At 48.0% G+C, this 27,407-nt stretch overlaps 1 protein-coding gene across 1 annotated transcript; it reads right to left on the minus strand.

The window, feature by feature from the left end:
• Positions 1 to 2,304: 2,304 nt before the first annotated feature.
• LOC139234679 (peptidyl-prolyl cis-trans isomerase-like) lies at positions 2,305 to 10,623 on the minus strand. Its single transcript, XM_070865357.1, has 6 exons — positions 10,403 to 10,623; positions 8,141 to 8,171; positions 7,968 to 8,056; positions 7,785 to 7,881; positions 2,540 to 2,615; positions 2,305 to 2,453 (listed from the first exon to the last, which is right to left on the minus strand). Exons 1-6 carry the CDS (start codon positions 10,475 to 10,477, stop codon positions 2,315 to 2,317), a joined length of 507 nt encoding a protein of 168 aa, XP_070721458.1. The 5' UTR covers positions 10,478 to 10,623; the 3' UTR covers positions 2,305 to 2,314.
• Positions 10,624 to 27,407: the final 16,784 nt, after the last annotated feature.

Here is a 27,407-nt window from a genome sequence, read left to right on the forward strand (position 1 = left end):
CAGTTGATCCAGTCTTTCTTGATAGGTCAGTCCCACCATCCCGGGAATCAGTCTGTTGAATCTTCGCTGCACTCCCTCAATAGCAAGAATGTCCTTCCTCAAGTTAGGAGACCAAAACTGTACATAATACTCCAGGTGTGGCCTCACCAAGGCCCTGTACAACTGTAGTAACACCTCCCTGCCCCTGTACTCAAATCCCCTCGCTATGAAGGCCAAAATGCCATTTGCTTTCTTAACCGCCTGCTGTACCTGCATGCCAACCTTCAATGACTGATGTACCATGACACCCAGGTCTCTTTGCACCTCCCCTTTTCCTAATCTGTCACCATTCAGATAATAGTCTGTCTCTCTGTTTTTACCCCCAAAGTGGATAACCTCACATTTATCCACATTATACTTCATCTGCCACGCATTTGCCCACTCACCTAACCTATCCAAGTCACTCTGCAGCCTCATAGCATCCTCCTCGCAGCTCACACTGCCACCCAACTTAGTGTCATCCGCAAATTTGGAGATACTACATTTAATCCCCTCGTCTAAATCATTAATGTACAATGTAAACAGCTGGGGCCCCAGCACAGAACCTTGCGGTACCCCACTAGTCACTGCCTGCCATTCTGAAATGTATCCATTTACTCCTACTCTTTGCTTCCTGTCTGACAACCAGTTCTCAATCCACGTCAGCACACTACCCCCAATCCCATGTGCTTTAACTTTGCACATTAATCTCTTGTGTGGGACCTTGTCTGAAGTCTTCTGAAATTCCAAATATACCACATCAACTGGTTCTCCCTTGTCCACTTTACTGGAAACATCCTCAAAAAATTCCAGAAGGTTTGTCAAGCATGATTTCCCTTTCACAAATCCATGCTGACTTGGACCTATCATGTCACCATTTTCCAAATGCACTGCTATGACATCCTTAATAATTGATTCCATCATTTTACCCACTACTGAGGTCAGGCTGACCGGTCTATAATTCCCTGTTTTCTCTCTCCCTCCCTTTTTTAAAAAGTGGGGTTACATTGGCTACCCTCCACTCGATAGGAACTGATCCAGAGTAATGGAATGTTGGAAAATGACTGTCAATGCATCCGCTATTTCCAAGGCCACCTCCTTAAGTACTCTGGGATGCAGTCCATCAGGCCCTGGGGATTTATCGGCCTTCAATCCCATCAATTTCCCCAACACAATTTCCCGACTAATAAAGATTTCCCTCAGTTCCTCCTCCTTACTCGACCCTCTGACCCCTTTTATATCCGGAAGGTTGTTGGTGTCCTCCTTAGTGAATACCGAACCAAAGTACTTGTTCAATTGGTCTGCCATTTCTTTGTTCCCCGTTATGACTTCCCCTGATTCTGACTGCAGGGGACCTACGTTTGTCTTTATTAACCTTTTTCTCTTTACATACCTATAGAAACTTTTGCAATCCGCCTTAATGTTCCCTGCAAGCTTCTTCTCGTACTCCATTTTCCCTGCCCTAATCAAACTCTTTGTCATATCTTTATTATTGCCATATCTTTCTTACAAGCCTCTATTATGAAATCTTGCTGCAAACAGTCCCAGATTCTGTTGATAGTTCTCCAATTTGTTTGAAGACATCCAGACTTTGCCCTAGGAACAATTCCAAAAGTGCCTTCCCTCCTGTACTGAAAGTGCTGCCTCAAGTGCCCATCCGTCATGTTGAAATCTGGACAGCCCCCGTCAAGAACCTGGATTCTCCAGAATGGAGTGTTGGTCACTCCTCAACGGACAGCTGCAGGAAACCTAGTTGATTTCATCTGGCCTCTCTAGCATAATTGCATAAACCCCACTGCCGGACAGCAGTTGAGCACAGAAAGGGGAATCAAACCGGAGCATTTCTCATCTGCCGGACGTTGTACGCCTGGGTGGCGAATGGTGTTGAAAACCAGCCATTTACCTCTGGTATCTGGGCTTGAATCCAGCCTAGACTTGGACATATATCACTGTTCCTTCACAATAGCTGGGTCAAAATCCCAGAACCCCCTACCCAATAAGCACTGCAGGAGTACCTTCACCACATGACTGCAGCAGTTCAAGGTGGTGACTCCACCTGCACTTTCTGCCCTTGCTCACGACACTCTATCCAGAATGAATTTTCTAAACCTGGAGAAAACTTTTCTCACGTGAAGGTCCCTGTTTGAGGTACTTTAGTTGAACTCAGCTGAGACATTAGTAATCTAAAGCAATTAGTCATCAAACAATATGTAATACTACAGTGTGAAGCAAAAAAACCTGGAAATGCAAGTGACCAAGTTTTATTTAAATTGTATAATTTCACTTGCAAAAATAATTAGGGGAGCTGTCCACAATCGGCGATGGTAACTTTTTTGCCGGGCGTGCCACTTTCACTGCCGCATTTTTCCATCTTCTTTACAACTTCTTTGTACCCCTCCGTCACAGTTCCAAATACAACATGCTTTCCATCCAACCTGCAAGATTCAATAACAGATATGAATGACCACAGAATCGTGCTGTGAATACGTAGAGAGAGAATACTAAATCACCACTGACTTACCACGGAGTATCGCTAGTGCACAAAAAAAACTGGGATCCATTCGTATTTTTACCAGCATTGGCCATGGACAGGATACCTGCAACAGTAAGATGACTAAATGTAAACATTCCATAAATGTTTTTACAGGAGGTGTTTAGCTTCTCTCCTGTAGAACTTGCACTTAGATGGTGCCTTCGAGGTAATACAATGTTAAAATGCATTTCTGGGCCTGAGAGAAAGAACAGGGTGAGACACTGAGCACAAGTTGGTGGAAAAAGATTTGAGTGACGGTCAGCGAGGTAGGTTTGCAGGCAATTTTGAAAGTGGGTAGAAATACAACAGGGAGAAGGATTTTGAAATCAGTAAATCCAAGCAACAAAGTCCTCCACAGCCCCCTTATATTCTTCTCCCTTATTGCTAGCATAAAGGCTCAGGTTTGCTATAGGAAAAGATTGGGGGTAAAATTCCAGTTAAAGGCTTCCTTCGGACGAACGCCTCCAACCCGAGAATTTTTTGCGAAAGTACCTGGTGGTCCCGGAGGCCTTCTCTTCCCGCGCATCAGAGAGCATCCACGTCTTGGAAGTTCGGACGCAGAAGCTGGAGCTGGAGAAGCTGGAGTCACGTGGGCCTAGACAACCACAGTACAGTATTCTCACTGATAAAATGGGAACTCCGTAACTCCGAGTTCCCACTACTATCAATGAGAAGGACCCTCTAATACATCCAAACACAACATAATAAATTTTTAAAAAAATTAAAGTTAATTAAATGTTTTAGAAAAATAAATTTGCGGGTGAAGGGGGAATGTTTTTTTTAAATGTGTTTTAGTCGGGTTTTAAATTAACTTACCTTAGTGGACAGGACCTCCACTTTAAAAATGTGATTAAATTTTATTTTTGTGTGTTTTTTAAAACTCTTACACTGGTAAAAGTAGGCTATGCACCTGCTTTTACCAGGCGTAAAAGTTTTAAGGACATTCGCTGGGCAAGAAATGGCCAAATAGCCCAATCTCGCCTGCGCGCATGTCCTTTTCCCGGGGATGCGGAAGATCTGTCAAGCGAAACTTAGACAGATGGGAAAAGCCGCTTTTCGGTGTATGGACATGCGCGCCGAAAACCAGCTTTTGTGAGACCTCACCGGTTCCGTACACACTCCCTATGGACATGGCGAGACCGGGATGTTACAGCCACTAAGTTTAACAATTGCTTTTATTTGCTAATCATAAATCAGGTTGATGAATATTTTCACTGTATTACCATACCAGCACTTACAGAAGAACATAAGAACATAAGAATTAGGAACAGGAGGAGGCCATCTAGTCCCTCGAGCCTGCTCCGCCATTCAACAAGATCATGGCTGATCTGGCCGTGAACTCAGCTCCACTTACCCGTCCGCTCCCCATAACCCTTAATTCCCTTATTGATTAAAAATCTATCTATCTGTGACTTGAATACATTCAATGAGCTAGCCTCAACTGCTTCCTTGGGCAGAGAATTCCACAGATTCACAACCCTCTGGGAGAAGAAATTCCTTCTCAACTCGGTTTTAAATTGGCTCCCCTGTATTTTGAGGCTGTGCCCCCTAGTTTTAGTCTCCCCGACCAGTGGAAACAACCTCTCTGCCTGGATCTTGTCTATCCCTTTCATTATTTTAAATGTTTCTGTAAGATCACCCCTCATCCTTCTGAACTCCAACGAGTAAAGACCCAGTCTGCTCAATCTATCATCATAAGGTAACCCCCTCATCTCCGGAATCAGCCTAGTGAATCGTCTCTGTACCCCCTCCAAAGCTAGTATATCCTTCCTTAAGTAAGGGGACCAAAACTTCTCATGTAGACACCCACTAAATTCATAACTAATCCCCAATACGGGTACAACTTCGAGAATCTGGAGTTCCGGAATCCGTACTGTTCTGGAATCAGGACACCGGAATGATCTGTGGTGGGGGTTGTCCAGAATCCGAAAAATGTTCCAGAATCCGGACTCCCACCTCGGGCCACTGCGGACCTCACCCAGACCTCAAGCTGCCGCAGACCTGCTCCCGCCTCGGGCCAACCTCCCCTCCCCTATCTACCTACCTACCTACCTAGGCCCAGGCGTTTCCGGATTTGGGACATCGGAAAGACGTTCCGAAGTCCGGAAATACACAAACCTGGGCTTGGGCGTTTCCGGCTTTGGGACGTCATAATGACGTTCCGAAGTCCGGAAATACACAGAATCCGGAGCAGCCTCGGACCCGAGGCTTCCGCATTCTCGACATTGTACTCACAGGCAAGTCTGAGGTCTACAGCACTGTTGTGACGTTTAGCCAAGATGGAGTTGTGTTTAAAAACGACAAACCGTTTAAGGCCATGACTCAGGTACTTGTTAACAGTCAGAATATCACAGAATCATAGAATGGTTACAGCACAGAAGGAGGCCATTCGGCCCGTCGAACCCGTGCCAGCTCTCTGCAAGAGCACTTCAGCCAGTCCCACTCCCCCACCCTTTCCCCGTAGCCCTGCAAATCTTTTTCCTTCAGGTATTTATCCAACTCCCTTTTGAAAGCCATGATTGAGTCTGCCTCCACCACCCTTTCAGGCCGCACATTCCAGAGTCTAACCACTCAAGGCATAAAAAAAAATTTTCTTATGTCGTTTTGGTTCTTTTGCCAATCACCTTACATCCAGATATAAAAGGGGTCAGAGGGTCTAGTAAGGAGGAGGAACTGAGGGAAATCTTTATTAGTCGGGAAATTGTGTTGGGGAAATTGATGGGATTGAAGGCCAATAAATCCCCAGGGCCTGATGAACTGCATCCCAGAGTACTTAAGGAGGTGGCCTTGGAAATAGCAGATGCATTGACAGTCATTTTCCAACATTCCATTGACTCTGGATCAGTTCCTATCGAGTGGAGGGTAGCCAATGTAACCCCACTTTTTAAAAAAGGAGGGAGAGAGAAAACAGGAAATTATAGACCGGTCAGCCTGACATCGGTAGTGGGTAAAATGATGGAATCAATTATTAAGCATATCATAGAATGCATTTGGAAAGAGGTGACATGATAGGTCCAAGTCAGCATGGATTTGTGAAAGGGAAATCATGCTTGACAAATCTTCTATAATTTTTTGAGGATGTTTCCAGTAGAGTGGACAAGGGAGAACCAGATGATGTGGTATATTTGGACTTTCAGAAGGCTTTCGACAAGTTCCCAGACAAGAGATTAATGTGCAAAGTTAAAGCACATGGGATTGGGGGTAGTGTGCTGACATGGATTGAGAACTGGTTGTCAGACAGGAAGCAAAGAGTAGGAGTAAATGGGGACTTTTCAGAATGGCAAGCGGTGACTAGTGGGGTACCGCAAGGTTCTGTGCTGGGGCCCCAGCTGTTTACACTGTACATTAATGATTTAGACGAGGGGATTAAATGTATCTCCAGATTTGCGGATGACACTAAGTTAGGTGGCAGTGTGAGCTGCGAGGAGGATGCTATGAGGCTGCAGAGCGACTTGGATAGGTTAGGTGAGTGGGCAAATGCATGGCAGATGAAGTATAATGTGGATAAATGTGAGGTTATCCACTTTGGTCGTAAAAACAGAGAGACAGACTATTATCTGAATGGTGACAGATTAGGAAACGGGGAGGTGCAACGAGACCTGGGAATCATGGTACATCAGTCGTTGAAGGTTGGCATGCAGGTACAGCAGGCGGTTAAGAAAGCAAATGGCATGTTGGCCTTCATAGCGAGGGGATTTGAGTACAGGGGCAGGAAGGTGTTGCTACAGTTGTACAGGGCCTTGGTGAGGCCACACCTGGAGTATTGTGTACAGTTTTGGTCTCCTAACTTGAGGAAAGACATTCTTGCTATTGAGGGAGTGCAGCGAAGGTTCACCAGACTGATTCCCGGATTGGTGGGACTGATCTATCAAGAAAGACTGGATCAACTGGGCTTGTATTCACTGGAGTTCAGAAGAATGAGAGGGGACCTCATAGAAACGTTTAAAATTCTGACGGGTTTAGACAGGTTAGATGCAGGAAGAATGTTCCCAATGTTGGGGAAGTCCAGAACCAGGGGTCACAGTCTAAGGATAAGGGGTAAGCTATTTAGGACCGAGACGAGGAGAAACCTCTTCACCCAGAGAGTGGTGAACCTGTGGAATTCTCTACCACAGAAAGTTGTTGAGGCCAATTCACTAAATATATTCAAAAGAGAGTTAGATGAAGTCCTTACTATTAGGGGGATCAAGGGGTATGACGAGAAAGCAGGAATGGGGTACTGAAGTTGCATGTTCAGCCATGAACTCATTGAATGGCGGTGCAGGCTAGAAGGGCCGAATGGCCTACTCCTGCACCTATTTTCTATGTTTCTATGTATCCTCTCATTCTCGACTCCTCTGCCAATGTGAACAGTTTTGCTGCCCAGACCCCAAGTTATGAAGTCACAATTGCCATTTCTGTAGATTGTCTGGCTCACACCCCTGGGGAGAGGCCAGGTAATGACAGCGATGAATGCCAGCAGAAAGCAGCTCTTTCTCCCGCCCCCACCCCATTTTTTAATAAAAGAGTACAGTTGAAGCGTGGTACCTCAAGTATGATCAATGCAGCTCATCCAAGACTTGTGCAAACCTGAAAGGTCCCAAGACATGGATATATTGGTCAGCTACACCTTAAAGCAACATTAGCCCAGTTAAGACTGGTCATATTTTCAGAAATTGTAATGAACAGATGGTGCCGTTCAAAAATATAGCGAATGTAGTCAGGACTCAAAATTGAAAGTAACAATTTGATTAGCAGAATTATTCATACAGAAATAAACAGTTGCCTATATATGGCACCTTGTCAGAAATGTCTCAAAAGCTATGACTTTTGCTTCAATATAATTTATTTGGGATTCTCCACAAGATGCAAATTTTATTTAAAAAAAAGTAATGTACATTTAATATACATGAACAGTGAGTGGTGTGAGAATTGCAAACGGTTCTGCTCGTGATTGTCACATTAAATGACTAATTAAGGACCTGCAACATTTGTAACATTGTGTGACAGACCCAAACTGCACCTTCAGTAATCCCCAGGTACTCTTTCTCGACAAGACACACAATTGCAGTCACCCAGGAGTCCGCCCACAATGAGCATCACTGAGCCGATTGAACCTCTTCTGGTTTCCCCCCCACCCCGTCCCTCCCCGACCCCTTCCTTCACCCCAACGATCTCAACTCCCTCCCACCTCCTCCATTCCTCCCACCCCCCGCCCCTGAAAATTAATGCAAATATGGCCGCACGGATTTACCTTTGCATTTGTGTGTCAGTTTGAAGTTCTCATCCTCAAACTTCTCACCGTAGATGGACTTTCCACCTGTGCCATTGTGATTTGTGAAGTCACCACCCTGTACAATTGAAAGTGGAACATGTCATTAGTCGCTTACAAGCACAGAGACATTCCAACTATTCGCAAAATAAAGTTGCTCCTCACCTGGCACATGAAGCCAGGAATGATTCTGTGGAATGTGGAGCCATTGTATCCAAAACCCTTCTCACCGGTGCACAATGCACGAAAGTTTTCTGCAACAAAGCCATTCAGAGTAAGACCAGACATCGATACAACTGAGACTTTCTTCAGCTCAACAGTCAGTTCCTGGGACTTACCTGCAGTCTTTGGGACCACATCAGCCCTGAGCTGAAAGAGACAACAGTGCACAGCTTCAGTATATCGACCATGTACAATAATAAAACACTACAGATTTACAGCCGTAATCACGGTTCAAACATTATATTGAGAAGATTTGTAAAAGCTAATCACAATCACATATGAACAAGTTTTATACAGACCAACGGTAACAACGGTAACTGCTGCTGGACTTGGATGCAATTATTTTACCATTTACCTGATCATTAAGCATCTAACAGTGATTCTTAAACTTGTGTGGGGAAATTCCTGTAATTCCCAACATACTCCCGGGGTCCCTTACTAATATTGTCTGGGGAACCCTCATTTCACAAAGACAATGCCAGCGAGTCAATGGAAACCAGTGGTATCATTGCAGGAATTACTGGGATTTTTTGTAGTTGTAAACACATTGGGGAAAGAGGGAGAAAAGAGCGAAAAGGAGAAGCCCAAACTTACGGCTACCCTCTGCCCCCCGTCTTGGCACCGGCCCAAAGTCCTATCATGGAACTTGTTACCTCATGAGTAGCAACCCCAACTGCCCCATCAGACGCTCTCACCAATCATTGATTCCTGGTCCCTATGCCAGCTGACATTATAAGTGGTTCCTTCTCTTCAGGTTCTGTTCGTGGAAAGTTAAAGTGTTAAAAATCTGAGTCCCAACCGGAACCTGCCCACTTCCGATTTTAATGGAGGTAGAACGGGGCGCACAGCCAACCTGCTCCCAGGAGACGGGTCGCCCATTTAAATTTAATGAGGCTGGAAGCCTCTGATTTAACTTCAGCTGGTCGGGTTTTGCAGGCCTCGTGAAATTTTACACTTACCTCCTGGATCCAGCATCCGTGCCTAACTCCACCCCCCACTAATGTTGCGTTAGTGAGTTTATTTACATAGGATATACGGCACGGAAATAGTACATTCAGCCCGTCCAGTCCATGCTGGCGTTTATGTTCCACTCGAGCCTCCCGTCTTTCCTCATCTAAATCTATCAGCATAACCCTCTACTCGCTTCCCGCTCATGTACTTATCTAGCCTCCGCTAAAATGCATTTATACTTCAACCACTCCCTGTGGTAGCGAGTTCTACATTCTCACCACTCTGGGTAAAGAAGCTTCTTCCGAATTCCCCATTGAATTTCTTGGCGACTAACTTATATTGATGGTCTCTATTTATGCTCTTCCCCATAAGTGGAAACATACTCTCTGTATCCACTTTATCAAAACTTTTCATCATTTTTAAGACCTCTATTAGGTCGCCCCTCAGCCTTCTCTTTTAAAGCAAAAAGAGACCCAGCCTGTTCACCCTTTCCTGACAGGTATAACCTTCCATTTCTGGTATCATCCTTGTAAATCTTCTCTACACCCACTCCAGTGCCTCTATATCATTCGTAGAATATGACGACAATGTCTGTACACAGTACTCCAAGCATGGTCCGACTCGTGTTGCATTCCTACTGTTAGTTTTGAACCCAGTTTTGCAGCGGCTCCACACATTCCAGATGCTCCACACCCAGTGGCTGTTGCTCTGCACAGGCCTGCACCTGAGCCCCGCCCCGCACCCCTCCCAGCGACGCGTGATCTCGGGAACTGCTCCCCCAGCGGCCGGCCCGCGGAGAGGTATTAGGCGGTCCCTCGTGTCGTGGATGACCCACTTCCACACCAAAAAGGGATGAGTTCACCGGTGTTTCAATGGGGGAACCTGACATTCCGAGCTCCGAACTACATATTGAAGGGATGAGTTCACCGGTGTTTCAATGGGGGAACCTGACATTCCGAGCTCCGAACTACATATTGAAGGGCGGAAGATGCCTGTGTGTGGATTTTTTAACGTGGGATGGCTGTTGCACACCAGCCACCACACGGGCTTGACAGAGCTAGGTCTTGGTCCAGTGGCAAGGGTTAACCAGGACAACTGGAGACCAGGCTGTGCTGCATGGACCTGGAGCACACACATACTCCGACTATCCATAGATCTCAGAATGGGCTGGCCCGTGCTGCTAGTCTAAAAGGCTTGTGATTAAATCCAATTGGCAACAGCAGCAATATCATCATCTTCCTCTGAAAAAAAAGATCAATACTCATCAGTGGCTGTTGGAACCAGTCAAACTACTCCAATCCCAGGCCACTGAAATAGGAGACAAACGGTATCACCATGCAGCAAAATAGGACCTTTAGAGAGTAATTTCTTAGTAAATTGGACATTGCGAGCACTATCATTCACTGACTCCTGGAAGCGCAACTCACCGTCATCACGATCCGGCCCAGACTTTTGCCGTCTATATCGATGTCCATGAAAACCCGGGGATTGTTAGCAGCCATCGCGCAGGGTTTGCGGAGATGCCGAGCTCAGTGTGTTCGAATAGCGCTGGTGGCTCTGGCGGGGAACTCGCTCCGAAATTGGCTCCAAGTGGTGTTACCTGCCAATCACACGGAGGACGGGGTCACGCTCCCCATTGGCTGTCAATCTCATAGAGGGCGGCGCTATCATCATGCACTGATCAGCACAATGCCTTCTGTTTTTGTTTGAGAGTCCCATGTGGCGACTTGTGTCTGCAACTCACCAAACCTTATAAAAAGAAATACTTGCATTTATATAGCGCCTTTCATGACCACCAGGCGTCCTAATGCGCTTTAGAGTCAATGCAGTCACTGTTGTAATGTGGGAAACGCGGCAGCCAACTTGTGCACAGCAAGCTCCCACAAACAGCAACACGATAACAACTCGATCATTTGTTTTTGTGATGTTGATTGAGGTATAAATATCAGCTAAGACACTGGGGAGTACTCCCTTACTCTGCTTCGATACAGTGCCACAGGATCATTTATGTTTACCTGAGAGGACTAAACCTTTATGAGAGAGAGAATCATTGCCTCAGATATCTTATTCTCACTCGCTACATCTTGGATTCTCACCATCTCTCCTAAAGGCACTGTTTAGTGCCAAGCTTACAGTTTACATCTCACCATATGCAACTAGGCCCATACAGCAGAGCCTAGTATCCAGTCGTCTTGGATCCCCTTGACATTGGACCAAGACCTTGCTCTGCCAAACCCGTGTGGTGGCTGGTGTGCAACGACTAGCCCACATTAAAAGAATTCATCAACAGGCATCTTCCACCCTTCAAAATGAAGTTTGGGACCTGGAACATCAGGACCCTCATTGAAAACCCCAACAGCCACAGACTGGAACGTCGCACTGCTATCGTTGCCCGGGCACACAGATGTTTCGATGTAGACATCGTCGCCCTAAGCAAGACCCGGCGGGCAGGGGAAGGCCAGCTCAAAGAATAAGGTAGTGGTTACACCTCCTTAATAGGAACATAAGAAATAGGAACACGAGTAGGCCATATGGCCCCTCAAGCCTGCTCCGCCATTCAATAAGATCATGGCTGATCTGATCATGGACTCAGCTCCACTTCCCTGCCCGCTCCCCATAACCCCTTATCTCCTTATCGTTTAAGAAACTATCTATTTCTGTCTTAAATTTATTCAATGACCCAGCTTCCACAGCTCTCTGAGGCAGTGAATTCCACAGATTTACAACCTTCGGAGACAAGAAATTTCTCTTCATCTCCGTTTTACATGAGCGGCCCCTTATTCTAAGATCATGCCCTCTTGTTCTAGTCTCCCCCATCAGTGGAAAATCCTTTCTGCATCCACCTTGTCAAGCCCTCTCATAATCTTATACGTTTCGATAAGATCACCTCTCATTCTTCTGAATTCCAATGACGAGAGACCCAATCTACTCAACCTTTCCTCATAAGTCAACCCCCTGATCAGGAAGGCCAATGGAATCAACCTAGTGAACCTTCTCTGAACTGCCTCCAAAGCAAGTATATCCTTCCTTAAATATGGAAACCAAAACTACACGCATTATTCCAGGTGTGGCCTCACCAATACCTTGTATAGTTGTAGCAAGACTTCCCTACTTCCCTACAAGATTCCATTGGCCTTCCTGATCACTTGCTGTACCTGTATACTAACCTTTTGTGTTTCATGCACAAGTACCCCCAGGTCCCGCTGTACTGTGGCACTTTGCAATCTTTCTTGCTCTTTGATTTTTTTCTGCCAAACTGCATGACCTCACACTTTCCATCTTCCAAATTTTTGCCCAGTCACTTAGCCTGTCTGGAAAGGCAAACCAGAAGAAGAACACCGCTCCATGGGGTAGGCTTCGCCGTAAAAAATGAGCTAGTGGGCCGTCTCAGAGACTCCCCTTGCGGGATAAATGAATGCCTCATGACTCTTTGGCTCACCTTAGCCCAGAACCAGTGCACTACAGTCATCAGCACGTATGCCCCAACACTGGAAGCTACAGATGGCACCAAAGAGGAATTCTACTCCAGTCTCGAACAATCCCTGTCCCGAGTTCCAATGGGCGACAAGCTGATCCTCCTCGGCAACTTCAACGCCAGAGTTGGAAAGGACACAGACCTCTGGGGAGTTGTGATCGGCAGAAAGGGGCTAGGGAAATCCAAATCCAGCGGTAGCCTGGTCCTGACAAAATGCCGAGAACATGGCCTTGTCATCACCAAGGCCTTGTTCCATCAGAGAGACAAGTACAAGGCTTCATGGCAACACCCTCGCTCCAAGAACTGGCATCTGCTCGACTACATTCATTGTCTGAGCGAGGGACCACAAGGACGTGCGCATCACCCGCACCTTGACAGGAGCTGACGACTGCTGGATGGTTTAATCCACTCTGTCATCAACATCACAGCAGTGATGATAACAGAAACAATACCGCAGGAAAATCAACGCTGGGGCACTCAAAGACCCTAATAAGAAAGCCCTATTCAACCAGCATCTCACTGCCGTCCTGACAACTCCCAGTGACCCAGAGATGCAGAATGTCCACAGTGCCTGGTCTGCCCTCAAGGCCTCCATAATTAGTGCCTGCGAAGAGATACTCGGTCACTCGTCCAGGAAACACCAAGACTGGTTCGACAAGAACGACCAGGAGATCCAGGAGCTAATAAACCACAAGCGCAAGGCATTTCTGAACTTGAAACAGCAACCCAACTCGAGAGCAAAACAACAGCTCTACAGACAGCTGAAGGCCGACGTCCAACAAAAAAACCCATGACGTAAAGAACAGATGGTGGGTGGGGAAAGTGCAGGAGATCCAGCAGTTAGCTGACAACCATGACGTGTGAGGATTCTTCAGCGCAGTCAAGACCACCTACGGCTCAAGCACCCAAGGCCCTACTCCACTGCTGGCCAAGAATGGAGAAGTACTCATCAAGGACAGAGGCAATCAGTGCCCGTTGGAAAGAGCACTTCGAAGATCTCCTTAACCGAGACTCTGTTCTCAACGCGAGTGTCCATGACTCCATCCTACAGCATGCTACCCGCCACCATCTGAGCAAAACCCCAGACCAGCACGAGGTAGAAAAGGCCATCCAACAGCTGAAGAACAACAAGGCATCAGGAGCAGATGGAATCTCCGCCAAAGCACTAAATCATGGCGGAGAAGCACTACTAGCATGAATACATGACCTAATTTCTCTTATCTGGAAGGAGGAGAGCATGCCAGGAGATCTGAGAGATGCCGTAATCGTGACCAGCTTCAAGAAAGGAGACAAGTCCGATTGCGGTAATTACAGAGGAGTTTCCCTGCTGTCGGCCACAGGGAAAGTCATTGCAAGAATCCTCCTCAATCGTCTTCTCCCTGTGGCTAATGAGCTCCTCCCAGAGTTGCAATGCAGATTCCGCCCACTAAGGGACACAACAGACGTGATATTCACCACGCGGCAATTACAAGAGAAATGCAGGGAACAGCACCAACCCTTTTACATGGCCTTCTTTGACCTCACTAAGACCTTTGACACTGTCAACCATGAGGGATTATGGAGCGTCCTCCTCCGTTTCGGCTGCCCTCAAAAGTTTGTCACCATTTTTACTCATTGGTGTTCAGAAGAATGAGAGGTGATCTTATCGAAACATAAAAGATAATGAGGGGGCTCAACAAGGTGGATGCAGAGAAGATATTTTAACTCATAGTGGAAACTAAAACTCAGGGGCATAGTCTCAGAATAAGGGGCCGCCCATTTAAAACTTTAATGAGGAGAAATATCTTCTCTCAGAGGGTTATAAATCTGTGGAATTCTCTGCCCCAGAGAGCTGGGGAGGCTGGTTTATTGAATATATTTAAGGCGGAGATAAAGAGATTTTTGAGTGATAAGGGAATAAAGGGTTATGGGGAGCAGGCAGGGAAGTGGAGCCGAGTCCATGATCAGATCAGCCATGATCTTATTAAATAGCGGAGCAGGGTCGAGGGGCCAAATGGCCTACTCCTGCTCCTATTTCTTATGTTCTTATGTTCATCCTCCACCTGCTCCACGATGACATGCAAGCCGTGATCCTGACCAACGCATCCACCACAGACCCAATTCATGTCCAGACCAGGGTTAAGCAAGGCTGTGTCATCGCACCAACGCTCTTCTCGATCTTCCTTGCTGCAATGCTACGTCTCACCCTCAGCCAGCTCCCCGCTGGAGTGGAGCTAAATTATAGAACAAATGGGAATCTGTTCAACCTCTGCTGCCTCCAGGCCAGATCCAAGGTTGTCCCATTCTCTGTCATTGAACTACAGTTCGCCGATGACACTTGCATCTGTGCACACTCGGAGGCCGAACTCCAAGCCATCGTCAACACCTTCACCGAGGCGTACGAGAGTATGACCCTTACACTAAACATCCGCAGGTCAAAGATCCTCTACCAACCTGACCCTACTATACAGCACTGCCCCCCAGGTTATCAAAATCCACGACGAGGCCTTGGACAACGTGGATCATTTTCCATACCTCGGGAGCCTACTTCAACAAGGGTAGACATCGACGACGACGTCCAACACTGCCTTCAGTGTGCCAGTGCAGCCTTCGGTTGCCTGAGGAAGAGAGTGTTTGAAGACCAGGACCTCAAACCCGGCATCAAGCTTATGGCCTACAGGGCAATAGTGATACCCACCCTCCTATATGGCTCAGAGGCGTGGACAGTGTACAGCAGACACCTCAAAGTGCTGGAAGTACCACCAACGCTGTCTCCGCAAGATCTTGCAAATCCACTGGCAGGATAGGCGCACCAACGTCAGTTTTCTCGCTCAGGCCAACATCCCCAGCATCGAAGCACTGATCACACTCGACCAGCTCCGTTGGGCGGGCCACATCATCCGCATGCCAGACACGAGACTCCCAAAGCAAGCGCTCTACTCGGAGCTTCAACACATCAAACGAGCCCCAGGTGGGCAGAGGAAACGCTTCACGGACACCCTCAAAGCCTCCTTGAAAAGTGCAACATCCTCACCGACACCTGGGAATCGCTGGCCCAAGACTGCCCAGAGTAGAAAAAGAGCATCCGGGAAGGCGCTGAGCACCTCAAGTCTTGTCGCTGAGAGCCTGCAGAAAGCAAGCGCAGACAGCGGAAGGAGCTTATGGCAAACCAGGCTCCCCACCCACCCTTTCCTCCAACCTTTATGTCTTCAGATGCTCTGATAATGACACCACGAGACAATGTGTTGTGCTTGAACTGTAGTGACCTTAGTTCATTTAATGTAACTCCAGAGTGAGGATCACACATCGTGGCCTGCCTTTTATACTAGGCCTGGCACACCTGTACAGGTAACCTACAAGTCTCCCACTGCAGTGCCCTCTGGTGGCACACCTTGTAATAGTACAAGCAGTAACCATGTAGGATACATGACATCACTCTCCCCAAGTCCTTAGTGCAAATCGCCTTTGCATTGACTGTGCTCTGGGCTTAACTCTATCTGGTTGACCCTTGGAGGGTCGTTTCCATCTGGTGTTTCGTTGGTAGTAGAGGTGCTGGTGATTTCTGTTTGTGCGTCCATGACCACTCCATTCTCTCCCCCCCACCCCCTCTCCTCCCCCCAACCCCCCACGTACAGATTGTGCCATTGGCTCATTATATTCAAATACATTCAAGTCCAAAAAATAATTTGCATTTACAGTATTACATTCGTGGTACCGTAGAGAGGCAAGTACATTTGAATGATGAGGTACATACTTGGAATATACTTGAAATCAGTGCTGGGGTCAGCACCGGTACGTGAGGACAAACTAGTGCCAGAACTGCTGGATGGTGTCCAGGTCGTCTGGTGGTGGTGTGGTGCCCAATGCTGGCAGTGGGAACCCAGTTGGCTCAAGTTGCCTGCTCTTAGGACTTTTGCCGTTGCTCCTAGCGTCGGGCAGGTTCACAGATGCCTGTGACCTCCCTGTCCTCTCCTTGCGCCCCGGGTCGCTGCTGCTCCCTGAGGAGCAGTCATCTAGCAGTGCGCAGTGAACTGCTGACTCGCTTGCCTGGGCGTTCTTTGGTTTGGAGTCCTAGCTGGTCCCAGTCCCATTTGGGAGAACCGTTGCGGGTGACCCTTCGTTCCCGGGTGTGGCCTTGGTGGCGATGGGGTCTGGGGGCTGCGCCTTAGCGCGGTTTGCTCTTTCAGGCTCATGGCGGTTGGTGCCATCGGGTGCTTGAGAGGTGGAGCCGATTGAGGACATGGTATCGATACCGGTGCTGTTGCTCTCCTGAGATCGCTTGCTCTGCAGCTTGTATATATTATTTGCATGTGGCCACACTCCATGGTGCATCACTCTGGTCCCAGGGACACAGGCCACAGCATTGGGTAGCTCGCTGGATCTGTGTGCTCCCGATGGGTGTTTGCCCGTTGTATTGACTATATGCAGTTGAAATCCTACATTGCACAATGCTTCATTACTCATTGTAAATAACCTGTAGCTCCGATCGCAATCGCGCGACTTTTCCTTGCTTATTGCATGTACACAACTCTGATCATCAATTACACATTTTACATCTAACTCACAGTTGCTATTGCATTGATTGAGAGTGTGGAACTGTCCCTTTAAGTGTGTTGAGTTGCTGGCCTCCTATAAGAGAGTCTTGCTATCTTTACCCCAATCCTCTTCTTCGCTTGGTGCCACGTGATGCTCCATCAGCGCTGCAGGTGATGGTCTGGCCACTGCCATCTTTTTCTTCAGCGCCTCACCTCGTGGTTTGGGTGCCATCTTTCTTCCATCTATGATGTCGACTGATTGATCCTCTTCTCCTCGGGTTCTGCCACCGAGGCTGGGAAGTCACCTCTGGATCCGATTTTCTTCCTCCGGAGTCCTGCCACTGGAGCCCGGAAGGTGCGGTCGGGTCATCTCAGCTGGATCACCTCCACGCAGTCGTGCTGAGCGGTCTGTGCCTCCGTGCTGTGCTGGCCTGCTCTCCGGTGCCGGATCCAACCTTAGGTGAGGGCTTGTTTTGCCTCTGAGCGCGGAGGACATCGATAGCTGGAGGGATTAAATCTTCTCAGCTCCAATGGATCTTCTCCATCCACCTTCTTCCGAATAGCGTTGGTCCATCACTTGCAACAATCCACAAGGGTAACTTGTGCACCGCGCCATCATGGAGTACCTTTACATCCGCACTACCAATGACTGGGATAAGTTCATTGGTATAGGTGCGCAGCTTTGCCTGAACCGGGAGCGACTTCGGTCGTTCAGCCTGATTGTCCCATAGCCTCTCAAAGGCTTCTTGATTCATTACTGACTGGCTCTCCCCAGTGTCCACTTCCACGAAGACTGGAACACCATTTATCTCGACTTCCATCCTCAACGGTGAACATTCGGTGGTGCAGGTAAACATGCCATATACCTCATCGTGGGGCTGAGCTGCATCTCTGACTATCGCTTTATAATCCACGCTGGATTCATGGCCAACTGCAGATTCTTCATCAACACAATGAGTCATATTTCTTTTATATATTCGCTGGCCCTTTGTGCTGCAGCCTTTATACACAGTCTTTCAAATGGCACTGGTGAGCCCTGTGATTCCCTCCGCAACGGCAGCATGGTGCTACTCGATTAGCCCCCCTCGGCGTTAAGCGACTCGGAGGCCTGTTCTCTCTCCCCTGAGAAGATTCATTTTCTACAGTCCAGCCTCTAAAAGGCGCCATTCTGTGCACAGTAGTTGCCGGGTTCGAGTCCTGAGGATGAGTCATCCGCCTAGAGCCGCAGGTCGAGGTCATGAATGCCTGGCTCACGGAGATGGCCTTCTGCAGTGTGACTGTGGTATCCGCAGATAGTAGCTTATGAAGAAGGCCCTCATGGCTGATTCCGATGACAAAGATATCCCGCAGCGCTTCGGTGAGCTGGTCGCTGAAATCACACGGTGCCGCCAGCCTCCTGAGGTCTGCAGCATATTTTGTGATTTCCTGGTCTTTGGGCCATCGGTGGGTATAAAACTGGTGTCTGGGCTGTGAGGATGCTCTCTTTGGGCTTGAGTTGTTCTTGGATCAGAATTACAAGCTCCTCGTATGTCTTGGTTGTTGTCTTCGCTGGTGCCAGCAAGTCCCTACCGAGGCCATAGACGGTGGACCCACAACTGGTTAGCAGGAGAGCTCTGCGCTTATCAGCCAGTGTGGCCGGGTTATCGCCTGCCAGGTTGATTGCTGTGAAGAAATGGTCGAGCCTCTCCACAAAGGCATCTCAATCATCACCATCGACAAACTGCTGCAACGTACCAAAGTTAGCCATTTTCGCGTGTAGGACTGTAATCTCGTCGCCAATTGTTATGTCTTCAGATGCTCTGATAATGACTCCACAAGACAATGTGTTGTGCTTGAACTGTAGTGACCTTAGTCCATTTAATGTAACTCCAGAGTGAGGATTACTCATGGTGGCCTGCTTTTTATACAGGTAACCTACAAGACTCCCACTGCAGTGCCCTCTGGTGGTACAGCTTGTAATAGTACAAGCAGTAACCATGTAGGATACATGACACCAACCTCTGTCTGCCCCACCTGTGGCAGAGACTGGAGGACCCGCATAGGACTGACTCATCAGTCACATGAGAACTCATTTTTGGTTTGGAATCAAGTGAACCACGAATCTGAAGAACTGCCTAAGAAGAAGAGAACAGTGGTGGCTCTGAGGGGAAGTCGCTCCGAAAGCGGGGTGGGGCTGGGCAGAGACTTAAGTAGTGTTACCTGTCAATCACATGGAGGGCGGAGCCACGCTCCCCATTGGCTGTCAATCAGGCGGAGGACGGGGCTATAGTCCTCACTGGCTGTCAATCACAGAGACAGGGGGGCTATAATCATGGACTGATTCAGCACAATGTGGTGACTTGTGCCTATAGCTCGCCAACCTTATAAAAAGAAATATTTGCATTTATATAGCGCCTTCATGAGCACCGGACGTCCCAAAGCGCTTTACAGTCAATGCAGTCACTGTTGTAATGTGGAAAATGCGGCAGCCAACTTGAGCACAGCAAGCTCCCACAAACAGCAACACGATAACAACTAGGTAATCTGTTTTTGTGATGTTGATTGAGGTATAAATATCAGCCAGGACACTGGGGAGAACTGCCCTACTCTGCTTTGATATAGTGCCATGGGATCGTTTATATTCTCCTGAGAGGGCTAAATGTTTATGAAACACAAGTTAGGCTTCAGCTGGAGTATTGTTTTCAATTCTGGGCACCACACTTTAAGCAGGATTTTCAGGCTTTAACAAAGATGCAGACTTCAGTTACATGGAGAGACTGGAGAAGCTGGGGTTGTTCTTAGAGCAGAAAAGGTCAAGAGGCGATTTGATGGAGGCGTTCAAAATCATGAACTGTTTTAAGGACAAACTGTTTCCAGTTCTATGAAGTTAGAGTTTTTAATAGTTTATAAGCAAGTACAGAGCCAGGTAAAAGATTGGCTGGGTAGGAACGAAAAAAAGGGAATGTTTGTGATAGCACGGAGGGCAGGCGTGATTAAATGGCAAAAGGAATGATGACGCAAGACAAATGGGGATAGTAATGGCACAATAAAGAAACAAAAGATCAATCCAGAGGAGGTGTAAATGTTTACAGCAAAACCATTACCTCATCTTTCAATTAGGCATTTTACAGTCTTCCGACCTCAACACTGAGTCCAACAACTTCAGATTATAACCACCGTGCCCATTATCTGGGACAGCATAGAAACATAGAAAACAGGTGCAGGAGCAGGCCATTCAGCCCTTCTAGCCTGCACCGCCATTCAATGAGTTCATGGCTGAACATGAAACATGCAGGTCCAGACTTGATACGAATTAGGATACGGACAAGAGAGATTTGGATGAACTCAAGTTTATGGGGAGTGGAAGATGGGAGGCTGGCCAGAAGAATATTGGAATAGTCAAGTCTAGAAGTAACAAAGGCATGGGTGAGGGCTCCAGCTGCAGATGAGCTGAGGGAGGGACGCAGTCGGGCGATACGGAGATAAAATAGGTGGACCCAGTGAAGTGGTCGGAAGCTCACCTCGGGGTAAGAATTACCACCACGGTTGTGAATGTCTGGTTCGGCCTCAGACAGTTGTCAGGGAGTTTGTGTCGGAGATATAGTTATTTGCACTAGAGAAATGCTCTAATTGGGTCTCTATGATCACATGACCTGATTGCTGATTGGGGGATAAGACACACCCAGCAGTTTCGCTGAAATGTGTAATTAGAACCGCCCAGCCCCATTTCTCAGTGACTTTGTAAAGTGTAATTCGACCCATTATGACTACCGACTCTAGACAGGAGAGCTCACCCCACTCTGCCCAAGTTCTTGATCCTCCCAGCCCAAGTTTCAAGTTTTTGAACCCCCCCCCCCAGCCCAAGTTCCCGCCCCATCCCAGCCTGACCTTACCTCTTCCCCCACCACACCATAGCTGGGGCATTTTGTGTGGGTCACGGATTGTTAACAGGCTTATTAGGTTTGAAGTGAATAGTGACAGTCGTGCCTTTCGGATTTCATTCACTCCAATGATGTCCCTTGTAACACATGCACCAAGCGTTCTAAGAAATTGGGTATGGGTGTAAAGGGGGTTGGAAAAACGTGATCCGTCTTCCCTGAGTTCCCTATCTCCGCTCCGATCCCTTCTCCCTCATCCCCTCTCTCTCCCCCAGTGCATCTCACTCTCCCCCCAGACTCTCTGTCTCAGTCTCTCTCACTCCAGCCTTCTTCCCCCCCGTCTCTCTTTCTCCCCCCCCCCCCGTCTCTTTCTCCCCCCCCCCCGTCTCTTTCTCCCCCCCCCCCCCCGTCTCTTTCTCCTCCCCCCCCCCCCCCCCGTCTCTTTCTCCCCCCCCCCCCGTCTCTTTCTCCCCCCCCCCCCCCCGTCTCTTTCTCCCCCCCCCCCCCCCCGTCTCTTTCTCCTCCCCCCCCCCCCCCCGTCTCTTTCTCCTCCCCCCCCCCCCCCGTCTCTTTCTCCTCCCCCCCCCGTCTCTTTCTCCTCCCCCCCCCCCCCGTCTCTTTCTCCTCCCCCCCCCCCCCGTCTCTTTCTCCCCCCCCCCCCCCCCGTCTCTTTCTCCCCCAGTCTCTCTCACTCTCCTTCCAGCCTCTCTTCCCTCCCACCCCCACTCTCTCTCTCTCCCCCCCAGTCTCTCTCTCTCCCCCACCCCCTCAGTCTCTCTCTCTCTCTCTCTCTCTCCCACCTCCGATGTTTTCTCTCCCACAGAAGGCCGTGAAAATGTTTGTACAGATAATCACAGCGATATTCTCGGCAAAAGTCCTGAAGATAATCCTAAAGCTAGACACACGCGGCAGAGCTCCTCATGATACAGGCCCTACTTCCGGTTTCGGGTTCGAGGAGTCTGCGCATGCGCAGGAGGATGGGGCGGTAGTCCAGGGGATGGTGGTGCGCATGCGAGGTGTGGGGGCGGAGTCGAGGGGATGGTGGTGCGCATGCGAGGTGTGGGGGCGGATTTTAGGGGATGGTGGTGCGCATGCGAGGTGTGGGGGCGGAGTCTCGGGCGCATAGGCACAGAAGGACGCTCAAACAATGAGTGCAAGCAATCACTTTGTTGCCTCGGGGACCGAAAACAATGGCTTCGGTCTTCCCAACAGTTAGTTGGTGGAAATTTCTGCTCATCCAGTACTGGATGTCAGACAAGGGTCGTTGAGGGCAGTGCATTTGATGGATTTTAGCAAGGCTTTTGACAAGGTCCCACAGGGCAGGCCGATCAAAAAAATAAAAGCCCATTGGATCCAAGGGAGTGTGGCAAATTGGATCTAAAATGGACTCAGTGGCAGTAAGCAAAGGGTAATGGTTGACGGGTGTTTTTGCGACTGGAAGGCTGTTTCTAGTGGAGGTCCACAGGGCTCAGTACTCGGTCCCTTGCTTTTTGTAGTATATATTAATGATTTAGACAAATGTAGAAGGCATGATAAAGAAATTTGCAGATAATACAAGAATTGGCCGTGTGGTTGAGGAACAAAGTTGTAGACTGCAGGAAGATATCGATGAACTGGTCAGTTGGGCAGAAAAGTGAAAAATGGAATTCAATCTGGAAAAGTGAGGTAATGCATTTGGAGAGGGGCAACAAGGCAAGGGAATACACAATAAATGGGAGAATGCTGAGAGGAGTGCATGTCCACAGATCCTTAAAGGTAGCAGGACAGGTCGATAAGGTAGTCAAAAAGGCATACGGAATGTTTTCCTTTATTAGGAAGTTTGCAGATGACACTAAACTGGGTGGCGGTGTGAGCTGTGAGGAGGTTGCTAAGAGGCTGCAGGGTGATTTGGACAGGTTAGGTGAGTTGGCAAATGCATAGCAGATGCAGTATAATGTGGATAAATGTGAGGTTATCCACTTTGGTGGCAAAAATACGAAGGCAGAATATTATCTGGATGGTGGCAGATTAGGAAAAGGGGAGGTGCAACGAGACCTGGGTGTCATGGTTCATCAGTCATTGAAAATTGGCATGCAGGTACAGCAGGTGGTGAAGAAGGCAAATGGTATGTTGGCCTTCATAGCTAGGGGATTTGAGTATAGGAGCAGGGAGGTCTTACTGCAGTTGTACAGGGCCTTGGTGAGGCCTCACCTGGAATATTGTGTTCAGTTTTGGTCTCCTAATCTGAGGAAGGACGTTCTTGCTATTGAGGGAGTGCAGCGAAGGTTCACCAGATTGATTCCAGGGATGGCTGGACTGACATATGAGGAGAGACTGGATCAACTGGGCCTTTATACACTGGAGTTTAGAAGGATGAGAGGGGATCTCGTAGAAACGTATAAGATTTTGACGGGACGGGACAGGTTAGTTGCGGGAAGAATGTTACTGATGTTGGGGAAGTCCAGAACCAGGGGACACAGTCTTAGGATAAGGGGTAGGCCATTTAGGACTGAGATGAGGAGAAACTTCTTCACTCAGAGAGTTGCTAACCTGTGGAATTCCCTGCCGCAAAGAGTCGTTGATGCCAATTCATTGGATATATTCAAGAGGGAGTTAGATATGGCCCTTATGGCTAAAGTGATCAAGGGGTATAGAGCAAAAGCGGGAAAGGGGTACTGAGGTGAATGATCAGCCATGATCATATTGAATGGTGGTGCAGGCTCGAAGGGCCGAATGGCCTACTCCTGCACCTATTTCCTCTTTTCTATGTTTTCTAGCCGAGGCATAGATTATAAGACCAAGGAAGTTAAGCTAGCACTGTATACAACATTAGTTAGGCCACAGCTAGGGTATCAAGGGTACAGGACAACATACAGTAGTTCCTCAAAGTACTACCAACGATGCCTCCGCAATTATCTCCAATGGATGGGCCACATTGCAAGACTGATACTAGACTCCCGAAACAAGCACTCTACTCCGGGCTCCGTCATGGCAAGCGAGTCCCAGGAGGGCAGAGAAAACACTTCAAGGACACCCTCATAGCCTCCTTGAAAAAATGTAACATCTCCACTGACTTTTCGGAATCCCTGGCCCAAGACCGCTCAAAGTGAAGGAGTAGCCTTCAAGAAGGTGCCAAGCACTTTGAGTCTCTTTGTCGGGAGCACATGTCAGTCAAGTACAAGCAGCGGAAGGAGCGTACGACAAACCAATCACCCACCCACCTGATCCTTTAACCACCATCTGCTCCATCTGTGACAGTGTCTGTAGATCCCGCATTGGACTCATTAGTCACCTTAGAACTCATATTAGTGTGGAATCAAGTCATCCTCGACTCCGGGGTACTGGTAAGAAGAAGACTACATACAGTTCTGGTCACCACATTCATCTTCATCATCATCATCATAGGCAGTCCCTCGAAATCGAGGAAGACTTGCTTTCACTCTAAAAGTGAGTTCTCAGGTGACTGTACAGTCCAATATGGGAATTACAGCCTCTGTCACAGGTGGGACAGAGAAGGAAAGGGTGGGTGGGTAGTCTGGTTTTCCGCACGCTCCTTCCACTGTCTGTGTTTAGTTTCTGCTTGGCCAAGGATGGAAGATGCCTGTGCTCAGCGCCCTCCCGGATGCTTTTCCTCCACTTATGGTGGTTTTGGCCAGGGATTCCCAGGTGCCGGTGGGGATGTTGCACTTTATCAAGGAGGCTTTGAGGGTGCCCTTGAAACATTTCCTCTGCCCACGTGGGGATCACTTGCCGTGTGGGAGTCCGAGTAGAGCGCTTGCTTTGGGAATCTAGTGTCAGGCATGCAATGTGGCCCACCCAATGGAGCTGGTCGAGTGTGGTCAGTGTGCTGGGGATGTTGGCTAAATCTGGCACCAAGTTTATGGTCTACAGGGCAGTAGTGATACCCGCCCTCCTGTATGGCTCAGAGACGTGGACCGTATAAAGTAGACACCTCAAAGCGCTGGAGAAGTACCACCAGCACTGCCTCCACAAGATCCTGCAAATCCAGTGGGAAGATAGATAAACCAACGTCAGTGTTCTTGATCAGGCCAACATCTCCAGCATCGAAGCACTGACCACACTTGACCAGCTCCTTTGGGCGGACCACATCGTCTGCATGCCCGACATGAGACTCCCAAAGCAAGTCATCACATTTCACATCACAGGAATGGCGAGTGATCATGGAGCTACGTGATCGGGGCCCTGAAGAGGCGAGGGCCCAGGGGCAGCATGGGCCAGCCCACACTGCAACGGCCACCACAGTTTAAAAATAATCCATGCACAGGCATCTTCCACCCTTCAGGATGTAGTTCGGGACCTGGATTATTAGGTCCTTCATTGAAACACCTGTGTACTCATCCCTTATTGGCATGAAAGCGGGACATCCTCAACACAAGGGACTGACCGCCTATCATGATGATTACAGGAAGAATGTGGTTGCACTAGAGAGGGTGCAGAGGAGATTTACGAGAATGTTGCCAGGAAAATTTTAGCTATCAGGAAAGGCTGAGGTTGTTTTCTTTGGAACAGAGGAGGCTAAGAGGAGATTTAATTGAGATGTATAAAATTATGAGGGGCATAGATGGAGTGAATAGGAAGGACCTGTTTCCCTGAGCAGATAACCAGGGACCATAGATTTAAAGTAGTTGGTATAAGGATTAGAGGGGAGATGAGGAAAATGAAATTCACCCAGAGGGTGGTGGGGGTCTGGAACTCACTGTCTGAAAGGGCAGAAACCCTCATCGCATTTAAAAAGTACTTGGATGTGCACTTAAAGAGCCGTAACCTACAGGGCTACGGACCTAGTGCTGGATTAGGCTGGGTAGCTCTTTTTCGACCGGCATGGACACGATGGGCCGAATGGCCTCCTTCTGTGTTGTAATTTTCTATGATTCTAAGCAGTGTGACAAATGAGAGACAGCGGAGGGGTCCAGAGACACAAAACATTCTCGGTTTAGGGAGGGAATTCGAGCTTAGAGTCGAGGCAGCTGAAGGCAGGAAGGGAGGATTTAAACTAATATGGCAGGGGGATGGGAACCAATGCAGGGAGACAGAGGGAAACAAAAAGGAGCCAAAAGCAAAAGACAGAAAGGAGATGAGGAAAAGTGTAGGGCAGAGAAACCCAAGGCAAAGAACAAAAAGGGCCACTGTACAGCAAAATTCTAAAAGGACAAAGGGTGTTAATAAAACAAGCCTGAAGGCTTTGTGTCTTAATGCAAGGAGTATCCGCAATAAGGTGGATGAATTAATTGTGCAAATAGATGTTAACAAATATGATGTGATTGGGATTACGGAGACGTGGCTCCAGGATGATCAGGGCTGGGAACTCAACATTCAGGGGTATTCAACATTCAGGAAGGATAGAATAAAAGGAAAAGGAGGTGGGGTAGCATTGCTGGTTAAAGAGGAGATTAATGCAATAGTTAGGAAAGACATTAGCTTGGATGATGTGGAATCTATATGGGTAGAGCTGCAGAACACCAAAGGGCAAAAAACGTTAGTAGGAGTTGTGTACAGACCTCCAAACAGTAATAGGGATGTTGGGGAGGGCATCAAACAGGAAATTAGGGGTGCATGCAATAAAGGTGTAGCAGTTATAATGGGTGACTTTAATATGCACATAGATTGGGCTAGCCAAACTGGAAGCAATACGGTGGAGGAGGATTTCCTGGAGTGCATAAGGGATGGTTTTCTAGACCAATATGTTGAGGAACCAACTAGGGGGGAGGCCATCTTAGACTGGGTGTTGTGTAATGAGAGAGGATTAATTAGCAATCTCATTGTGCGAGGCCCCTTGGGGAAGAGTGACCATAATATGGTGGAATTCTGCATTAGGATGGAGAATGAAACAGTAAATTCAGAGACCATGGTCCAGAACTTAAAGAAGGGTAACTTTGAAGGTATGAGGCGAGAATTGGCTAGGATAGATTGGCGAATGATACTTAGGGGGTTGACTGTGGATGGGCAATGGCAGACATTTAGAGACCGCATGGATGAAGTACAACAATTGTACATTCCTGTCTGGCGTAAAAATAAAAAGGGGAAGGTGGCTCAACCGTGGCTATCTAGGGAAATCAGGGATAGTATTAAAGCCAAGGAAGTGGCATACAAATTGGCCAGAAATAGCAGCGAACCTGGGGACTGGGAGAAATTTAGAACTCAGCAGAGGAGGACAAAGGGTTTGATTAGGACAGGGAAAATGGAGTACGAGAAGAAGCTTGCAGGGAACATTAAGGCGGATTGCAAAAGTTTCTATAGGTATGTAAAGAGAAAAAGGTTGGTGAAGACAAACGTAGGTCCCCTGCAGTCAGAATCAGGGGAAGTCATAACGGGGAACAAAGAAATGGCGGATCAATTGAACAAGTACTTTGGTTCGGTATTCACTAAGGAGGATACAAACAACCTTCCGGATATAAAAGGGGTCAGAGGGTCTAGTAAGGAAGAGGAACTGAGGGAAATCTTTATTAGTCGGGAAATTGTGTTGGGGAAATTGATGGGATTGAAGGCAGATAAATCCCCAGGGCCTGATGGCCTGCATCCTAGAGTACTTAAGGAGGTGGCCTTGGAAATAGCGGATGCATTGACAGTCATTTTCCAACATTCCATT

This window comes from Pristiophorus japonicus, chromosome 22 (genome assembly GCF_044704955.1).
Source record: "Pristiophorus japonicus isolate sPriJap1 chromosome 22, sPriJap1.hap1, whole genome shotgun sequence".
Lineage (NCBI taxonomy): Eukaryota > Metazoa > Chordata > Chondrichthyes > Pristiophoridae > Pristiophorus > Pristiophorus japonicus.

Bases quoted from the DNA above. Each gene is read 5' to 3' on its own strand.
- LOC139234679 (XM_070865357.1), bottom strand. From the start codon at position 10,477: ATGGCTGCTAACAATCCCCGGGTTTTCATGGACATCGATATAGACGGC. The intron at 7,882-7,967 runs GTGAGGAGCAAC...TCAATTGTACAG, and splicing joins TTCCTGGCTTCATGTGCCAG to GGTGGTGACTTCACAAATCA. The intron at 2,616-7,784 runs GTAAATCCGTGC...TTACTGTTGCAG, and splicing joins ACTGACACACAAATGCAAAG to GTATCCTGTCCATGGCCAAT.